The sequence below is a fragment of the Hirundo rustica genome, chromosome W (genome assembly GCF_015227805.2).
Source record: "Hirundo rustica isolate bHirRus1 chromosome W, bHirRus1.pri.v3, whole genome shotgun sequence".
NCBI classification, from domain to species: Eukaryota; Metazoa; Chordata; class Aves; order Passeriformes; family Hirundinidae; genus Hirundo; species Hirundo rustica.
The window spans coordinates 10,453,087-10,462,266 of NC_053487.1; the positions used below are offsets into that span (position 1 = coordinate 10,453,087).

General features: G+C 49.5%; 1 protein-coding gene across 5 annotated transcripts; it reads left to right on the forward strand.

Moving 5' to 3' along the window:
* The first annotated feature begins 645 nt into the window (after nucleotides 1-645).
* LOC120764860 (endogenous retrovirus group K member 5 Gag polyprotein-like) lies at nucleotides 646-5,490 on the forward strand. Of its 5 annotated transcripts, XM_040088979.2 has the most exons (5): nucleotides 646-2,945; nucleotides 4,043-4,110; nucleotides 4,245-4,347; nucleotides 4,633-4,727; nucleotides 5,289-5,490. In XM_040088979.2, the coding sequence occupies exon 1, from the start codon at nucleotides 711-713 to the stop codon at nucleotides 2,652-2,654; it is 1,944 nt and encodes a 647-aa protein (XP_039944913.1). In that variant the 5' UTR covers nucleotides 646-710; the 3' UTR covers nucleotides 2,655-2,945; nucleotides 4,043-4,110; nucleotides 4,245-4,347; nucleotides 4,633-4,727; nucleotides 5,289-5,490. The 5 variants fall into 5 exon arrangements, with proteins under 5 accessions (XP_039944913.1, XP_058279947.1, XP_039944912.1 ...); XM_058423964.1 differs by having other exon boundaries at nucleotides 4,245-4,727; XM_040088978.2 differs by having other exon boundaries at nucleotides 4,633-5,490.
* The last annotated feature ends 3,690 nt before the right edge of the window (nucleotides 5,491-9,180 follow it).

Below are 9,180 nucleotides of genomic sequence, written 5' to 3' on the forward strand. Positions count from 1 at the left end.
GGGGGGGGGGGGGGGGGGGGCGCCGGGAGAACAACAGGTTCCGACCGAATCGGTAACGGAGGGCGGAATTGCGGCGCATGCGTGGGGGGGTGATCCTAACCTATCTCACCAGGGCACGGAACGTGGCGGAGAGCGCGTCGGGCGGGGTGGGTGCGGATCGCGAGGGAAACCAGTTCGCGGACGAGCGGGCCGAGATCGCAGACGGTGGGACTGGGATGCGGGAGGAGTCGGGAACCGGGTCGGCGATTCGGCGCACGCAGATGACGCAAGCTATGGGAAGCAACACAGTTCAAAGTACGTCCGCGTCGCGGAGCTCAGGGGGGGAGCCGAACCCGGAAACACCGAGCAAAGCACTACAAACCCCAGAAGCCTCAGCGGAGAGTCCAGGCGCAGGCGCGGCAAGGGGGGGACGAGGGTCGAAACGCGATCCTGCTCTGGGTGGGGCAGATTCTGATGACGAGGGAGAAGGGGCGAACCCTGGGCGTGAGCGGGGAGGGGACACTCCGTCAAGCGCCGCCGGACCGGGACAGGCAGGGGCGGGACAGGCGGAGGCGGAACAGGCAGGGACGGGGCGTGGCTGAGGCGGAGAGTGTCTCCAGGGTGCCACCCCCACGCGGCAGACGTCACGGAGCTCGACTCCGCCCACCAGCGGCTCACTGGCTTTTGAATTGCCTGCCCGTGACGATTCAAACACTGCTGCATTTCTGCGGATGGGCGCACGTCCAAAACTATCTCAGATTTTACAGGTGTATCCAGAACTTGAAAGCCTTTTGAAAACTCGACATACTCCATCAAAGGCAGGGAAAGAAACAACAGATTCAATTAGTACTGCGAGCCCGCAGAAGCCAGCTGTCGACGTGTCATCGTCACCCAGGGGCGGGACAGCGAAACCACAATCACGGAGAGCATCAATCACACCGAGCGAGGCACCTTTCAGCAGCGAGACACCTACGTTACACCGCTTCTTTCCAGTTTCATATAAGAAATCAACTTCTTCAGAACAGCAGTTCAAACAAAAGCCGAGAGAACCTTTGCCGATGGTGAGGGACGATGAAGCTGCAGAAGATCAGGACATGTCAATTACTGATGACGACATCATCTGCATCACTGCTTCAGAGGGCATTCCTGTCCGGAAAGCAAAAGCTCTTGAGTTTTCACGGCAAGCTTCATCCTTCTTGTTATCTAAGGACTTTATGAGGCAGTTTTTCTGGCAATTCAGTGAAGCAGCTTCAGAATTTCAACATGACCCCATGTCTCCTTTCTCTCGAATTTTTCTTCCAAGGAAAGGTGCTGCAGAGAAATTTGATGATGCCCAGCAATCCCTGGTTCCTGTTCTTCGGGAAAAGGAAAAGGAAACAAAACAGGATGAGGTGCAGCCTCAAAAACAGGTGGATCCTGGAAAGGATGAAGCAGCAGCAAAGCTGCAAACACAGCAGTCAATTCCAGAGTCGGACAAGACACAGGCTTCTGGTGCACCGGAATTTCTTGCAACAGACTGGACAGACATAAGGAAATATGCATTGAAAGGGGGGACGCTTCCGCTGGGTTCAAGAGGTATGGCCATGCCAGTGACCTATGATGCACAGGATGCAAACCCAAGATGGGAGCGATTGGATCATGAAGTCGCCAGGGATCTGATGAAAGCCGTTCGTGATAATGGATTGGGGTCTCCATACTTCAAACAACTTTTAAAAGGGACATTTAATATATATGATTTAACACCATTTGACCTCAAATCCCTTGCTTCAATGATCCTGACTGACTCACAATTTATCATCTGGGAAGCAAAATGGAGAAAAGCTCTTAATGAGCTCAGAGTCAAATACCAGGGGAGAGCGAATGCAGGCCTCACCGTTGGTCAATTGGCCGGTGATCCAGCACTTGACAGTCCAGCACATCAAGCCAAGCTTTTTCCTCGAGAAGTGTTGACAGACATCAAGAATGCAGCCAGAAAGGCCATGGTGCAAATTCCACCAGCAGGAGTTACAGAAAGTATTTTCACAGATATAAAGCAAGGTCCTTCAGAATCCTTCACCTCATTCGTCGATCATCTCACACAAGCAGTGGATAGACAAGTCACTGATGAGGGGGTGAAGTCACATTTGATTCGGTGTCTTGCATTTGCAAATGCCAATCCAGAATGCAAACGTGTCATCAGTGCAATGCCAGGTCAACCCACCATGGCAGAAATTCTGGAGGCATGCAGCAAGGTCGGGACACCACAGCACGTTGCCACGATTTTGGGGGATCAGGTGGAAAAGGCTGTCAAAGATGCATTTGCAAATTTTCAACAAAGGCAATGCTACAAGTGTGGCAAACAAGGGCACTTCAAGGAGGATTGCCCACAAGTTACAAACAATGCAGACTCATCAGATCCTTGTCCAACATGTGGGAGAGGGAAACATCAGGCAAGCCATTGCCCTGCAAAAAACAATGCGAATGGAAGAACTCAGTCGGGAAACTTCAAAAGGAGCGCAAATCGTCAACGTGCGACGACACAAGTAATGGCGATGACTCAAGAACAGGCTCTGCAAGGGGGACAATCATCGGGGAACAGCAGTCCAGCGCCCTCAGCAGGACAATCAGCAGGATCCCCTACGATCCAGAGTTACTACCACCAGGGGCGCAATGTAACTTGGCAACTTCCAAAGTGATATGTTTTTTGGATGACAATTATGCAGTGATACCCACTGGTGTCACTGGATCTTTGTGGAAGAGACAGGACTTTCTAATCATAGGTAAGGACTGAAGCAGTGTTTTGGGACTTGTTATTTACCCTTCTGTCATTTCAGCAGATCGCAATGATGAGTTGACAGTTTTAGCGAAGCCTCATCAGCCACCATTGATCATTCCTCCGAACACTTCGATCACCAGGGCAATTGCATTGCCACCCCATGCTGCAGAGCAAGTCTTGCCAGTGCTCCGGGAGCAAGATCCTCCTTCAGGTGAGCACATGGAGGTTCATGCCTCCTGGGTGAAACACATAGGCCGAGACAGACCAATTCTCGTCTGTGAATTGACCCATGGTGAGAAAACAATCGCAGCCAAAGGAATGCCCTGGACTCCAACAGCTTCTGTTCTGCCATTGCTGATGATGGTGTAAAAATGGTGTACAGGCAGAGGATAACAGACATTTTAACATTGCTCCATGAAATCAACAAAGAAAGGAGTAGGGAATAAATTTAAATGTAAGCTCTCAAAGTGAGTCCAAGGCCTGGGCTCTTAGAACAGGGCTGTTGGTTATTGCTTTCTTTTCTGATCCTTTTTGTAGCATCATGCAACAGCATGTTCCTGAGAGCGACCAGCACCTTCGGGGCCCAGAGCACTCTGCTAATAAAGAGCTGACAACAAAGGCAGGGAGACAGGGTCCTGTTTGGAAATCCTAGCGCTGTTTATTGTTGGCGCATGCATTGTGGGTACAGCCTCGAATGTGTTCCAGGGATGAGACCCAAAATAGGGCTGAAGATCCAGGGTTATATAGCAGATAAAGGGATGGTCCTTGAGGGTCAGGGTCCAATAGGGATGGGAAAAATGGTGCAAAGGGGTAAATATGAACTGGGGGGACTAATAGGGTTACGGGGTGGAACACTGTGGCAAAATTAACCCAGTGGGGTTCAAGGGAAAGAAGAACATATGAGGATGGGTGCATATATGGTGAACGGGGGCTGAACAGGCTGACATAAACTTAACAAACCAATAGAACAACAAAACCTAAGAAATATTACCATGTGCTTGCAAAGGCCCATGGGAGGAAAGTTTTTCTCACCCTAATCAAAAGGCTATCTCTCCTGGTAGCAGGCCTCTGGGCCTCCATACCTCTTGGTTTTGTTTATAACCAGAGCACAGCTTGACATGACCAGTCCCTGGAGTTAGCAGTGTAACTGACCTATCATTGCGATCCAGTCTAAACACAGAGGAGCAGAGGGAAATAACTCTCTTAATAAAACAGATTGCACCCAGAAAGGTTCAAAATATACTCCTGTTGGAGGTTAGGATTTTTCCTTTTTTTTTTTTTTTTTTTCCTCTCTTTTCTTTCTTTCAGGGAATTTTCTCCCATTTATTGCCTAAGAGATGGGAACTGATACTTTGGAGACAAAAGAAGTGGCCAAGGTGAGGGGAATGGGTTCACCTGGCTGCAGCCTCTTAGCTAGGAGGCTTTCTCTTGGGAAATACAGAGATACTGTAAGATTTTGGGTGGGGGGTCAGGGGGCTGGGCTCAGCTCTTTGCTTTCTCTTGGTCTCAGGTATCAAAGTGGACAGGTGTGGTTTTGGTGCTAGACTGTTGCTGCCCAGAGGATTCTCTGCCACTGCGAAGTTTTTGTCCTGCACTACTTTTATTTACTGTGGGTGAGCTTCTGCTTGCAAGAGCAGCTATTGAACTGGGACCTTTCCAACACCTGACCTCACTGGGAAGGGGACCCCCGACTCGCCTCCTCCTTCCAGGAGGGCACATTTCCTGGAAGTGTGCTGCAGCTGCTTGCAGAAGCCTGGTTGCCACTGCCCAGCCCTTCTGTTTTTCTGCCGCTGCTTGGGGTTTTCCACTACATTTTAACTCACCCCATGTCTGCCCAATCCCCTGGGGCTCCTGCTATGGCTGCCCAGTTTCTACTACATTTTTTTTTGCCACCCCAGGGGTCTGCTTGCCTCTGCTGTTCCAGCCTGCTGCTTTGAGGTTCCTGCTACAGTCCATTTCACCATCCTGAGGGGCACTGGGATTGGCTGCTCCCGTGAGTTTGTAAAGGACACCCCTTGTCTATCTTTCATGCCGGCTGAGTTGCCATTACCCATGTAGAGAGAGGTGGCTGAGCTTGCACCACAGTATCCCCTGCAGCCATGGGGGAATTATTGCCCATGCCCTGCCTGGCTGGGACCCAACAGCACCTGTGCTGACTGTGACCATAACTACACCAATGGGAAAGTGCTTGACAACTGAGAGAAGGCTCTTATTGGGATTCGTTTTTTTTCTGTTTGTTGTTGCTGTTGTTGTTTGTTTGCCTTGTTATATATTGTCTTAGGTTACAATGTAAGATGTAACCAAAAGTATGTATCCCATCACCATCTCTATAAACTGTTAAAACCAGGTGGGGCAGTGTTCTTTCTCTCATCCATGACCCATCCCGGACAACTCCCTCGAGGAGCTATCTTCTGTTAATGGGCTATCAAGTTTCACTGCATGACTCAAAATTACATCATCCCACTGTGAGATGCTCCACCCAGGGGGAGGAACCAAGCATTCCTACCTGGATATAATCTGAGGTTTGGAACACCACAAGCAGCGTCATCCACAGGATTCCCAGAGGAAGACCAGACCCTTCTACCCCATCACTGGACCTTCAGAGGAAGATCACACCCTTCTACAGGATCATTGCTTCAACAGAACCACATCTATCACTCCAAGAGGATTTCAGCCACCATTTTATCAGACTGCTACCAACACCATGACCAACAGGGTGTCAGGTTGTATTCTGACTCTGTCAGTGTTTCTATACTGTTGCATTTATTTTAATTTTTCTATTAAATTGTAGTTCTGACTTGGGATCCCCCACTGGTTTGCTTTCAAACTAGTACATATATTTTTTTTTCTAGTAAAGAATTATTATTCCTTTTCCCATATCTTTGCCTGAAAGCCCCTTAATTTCAAACTTATAATAATTTGGAGGGTAGGGGGTCATATTTTCCACTCCAAGGGAGGTTCCCACCTTCCTTGCCTGACACCTGTCTTTCAAACCAAGACAACTCCAAAACTTGATTAAAACCAAGGGAGGTTAGATGTTGATACCAAAAAATTGTTATATTTTATTTAATAGTAAAAGAGGTAAGAAGAAAGAGAGAGAAAATAAAGAAATAGAAATAGACGTGGGGAGTGGGGGGAGGAGACAGGGAGAGTGTCAGGAAAATCCACAAATGCCAGAGGTTTATGTCCAAAAAGGAGACAGAGGAGTCCTTCAGCTTAATTTGAATAGAGAGAGTCCACCAGGGCACACGCCCATGGGGTTTTTCTCTCTCGAGGTTTCAGAGGGTGCAGTCTCCTTATATTCTAAACTCCTGGCTGTACATTGCCCTCCTCCTTTCCCCATTGGCCGAGGTACTAGCATGGTACAGCCTTCCTGAACCCCCTACCACATATTTCCCCCTTGAACCTGTAATTTTATGCCAAAGTTCAGAAGTTCAGGCATGTGCAGACCCTTGTCTGTTTCAGGACCCAGACTGTCTGGGCCCTCTAATGATCCTGCTGCCCAAAGTCAGTAAAGACATTAAGACCCATTTCAAAGATATTAACAGCCATACCTTCACCCACCAAATTATTTGTAAAGACACTAATACACATCTTTCCTATCAAGAGTCGCAGAGATTAAGTAGAAACATATCACCCCTCCATGGGTCCCAATCACAGAATCACAGAATCACAGAATCACGGAATCACAGAATCACAGAATGTGTAGGTTGGAAGAGACCTTCAAGGTCGTTGAGTCCAACCCATGCCCTAACACCTCAACTAGATCATGGCATCGAGTGCCACATCCAGTCTTCTTTTAAACACTTCTAGAGATGGTGACTCTACCACCTCCCCAGGCAGACTATTCCAGTACTTTATCACCCTTTCCGTGAAAAAACTTTTTCCTAATATCCAGCCTATATCTCCCTTGTCGCAGCTTGAGACTGTGTCCTCTCGTTCTGTCTGTTGTTGCCTGGAGAAAGAGACCAACCCCCAGCTGACCACATCCACCCTTCAGGAAGTTGTAAAGAGTGATAAGGTCACCTCTGAGTCTCCTTTTCTCCAGGCTAAATAACCCCAGCTCCCTCAGTCGTTCTTCATACGACTTGTGCTCCAAGCCCCTCACCAGCCTCGTTGCCCTCCTCTGGACGCGCTCAAGCATCTCAACGTCCTTCCTAAACTGAGGGGCCTAGAACTGGACACAATACTCAAGGGTGTGGCCTGACCAGTGCAGAGTACAGGGGAAGAATGACCTCCCTGCTCCTGCTGGCCACCCCATTCCTGATACAGGCCAGGATGCCATTGGCCCTCTTGGCCACCAGGGCACACTGCTGGTTCATGTTCATCCAGCTGCTGACCAGTACCCCCAAGTCCCTTTCCTCCTGGGCACTGTCCAGCCACACCATCCCCAGCCTATAATGCTGCCAGGGGTTATTGTGGCCAAAGGGCAGGACTCAGCACTTAGACTTATTAAACTTAATCTTGTTAGATTCTGCCCATCCATCCAAGCATTCCAAATTTCTCTGCAGAGCCATCCTACCTCGCTGCAACTTATGGATGATAAAGCCCTAGTGGCTACGTATGGACTATTATGGACGATTTATATGCAGAGTGTCGGTGCCCTAGACCCTCCTTCTTGTGAATCTTCACGTTTTTCAGTTTCTGTGAAGCTACCTACATCTTTCCTTGCCCTTTGATCCTAAGAGTGCAGCAAGGAGTGAAAACTGCCAGGACGGCACAGAGCTGCTACTGTTTCTCTGTCACCCTCTGCCCCTCTCCACCCCTATCCCCCTTTCCCTGAAGGCAGGACAAGGTTGGAAACCGTCCAGAAGTAAGGTGGGTGCGCTAAAGTCCTCCTGCCATCCTGTCTCCTCTTTCCCCCCTGTCTTTCCATATCCCCCGTTCCCTGCCCGGGAAGGCAGTGGCCATGCTGTCCGGGACACTCCTTCTAAAAAACGGCGCTTATCACACAGTTTTGAGAACTCCACTTTCCCGCCGAAGTCCTTCTTTTCTGGTCCCGTGCCTGCCCTTCCCTCTGCCTACCTACTCCCTCCTTCCTGCCACGCGGCTGCAGCTGCCCCGCCCCAGACCCGCACGGCGGAGGAGGTGAAGCGGGGCTGGCCAGAGATACTGCCAGGCCCTGCTGTGCCCTGCAGCCGGCGCTGCAGAGGCAGCCTGGCAGAACTGCGCAGGCCCGAGAGAAGGCTGGACCTTGCCTCGTGCTGCTGACAGCTCTCACTGCTGCTTTCACCATTCCTCGCTTCACAGTCATCATCACGTACAATAGTAACACCCACAACACTAGTACCAAAGGCAAGACCAAACAGTAAGAACCGTGCCCTTCATAAAAAAGAGATGAAAGAACTGCACCCCTTCTGGTAGGAAGAGCAAAAGCCAAAGGAGATTGAACTATTAACTCATTAAGTGAAAATGTATTCATTTAATTCAGTATCATCAATTCTGTTACTTTATTCTCTGTAATTAAGTCTCAAATGCTTTTCTGTTATTTGTTAATTTAACTTAATAATGTTCATTTTAATTTTGCAAACCAATAAGTCATATTCCTGAGAATCCCCTTATTATAAGTTATTCAACGCACCTTTTAACCAATTTATAAAGGGAGGAATTGTGGAGTCCTGCTTTGAGGAGGCTGAAATCTGATCTCCCCCCTTTGACCTAAACCTAAGACTCCTCCCCTAGAATACCTGATAAAACCCATGAGCCTTCCCCTGCTCTCCCTCTTCGTCTTCAGCCCTCTTCACTCTCACTCCCTCCCCGGCCTGGGGTAGGGGGGAATTGTTGTAATGCAATGATTGGATTTATATTGTGTTTCATTTTTATATTGGGGTTTGTAATGTTTTTCTATTGTGTCCCCCTTGGAAACTGTATCACGTGGTTTGTCCCTGCTCGGCCGTGCCCATCCCCCACACTGGAATGTAACCCAACTCTGTTCCACTCCCACCTTATCCCTGATTGGGTAGTGGCTTGTCCCTGCCTCTAGGCCCGTCCCCCCTGGGGAAAAAGCCCCAGGACGGGGGGGCGGGGCTCTCTCTGGCACTGGCGGGGATGGGGAAAGAACTCCAGCTGGCAGGAACAGGACTCCAGAATAAAGCTGTGATATCCCCGCCGTGAGGGAGCAGGGTCTTTCCTTTTGCCATTGGCGGTTGTCTGGGTCTCAGTTAAGAAATACCACAACTGGCACCTAATCATGGGGCTCGAAGCCACAAGGGGCTCCTAGAAAGCTGGAAGAACCATTCGGGGAGTACGTGGCTAAGGAATCCCATGCAGAGACAGACCCGTCAGGCTTGGCATTCACTGTGGAGTCTCTAAAACACAGGATTCTACAGGCCAGGGCTGTAGTTTTCTCCTTTGGACTCAAAAAACCTATCGGAGTGCTGCAAAGAAGCCCCCTGACCAGCAGGCTGCTCCCAGAGAAGGTGACCACATGTTCGTGGAAAGCTGAC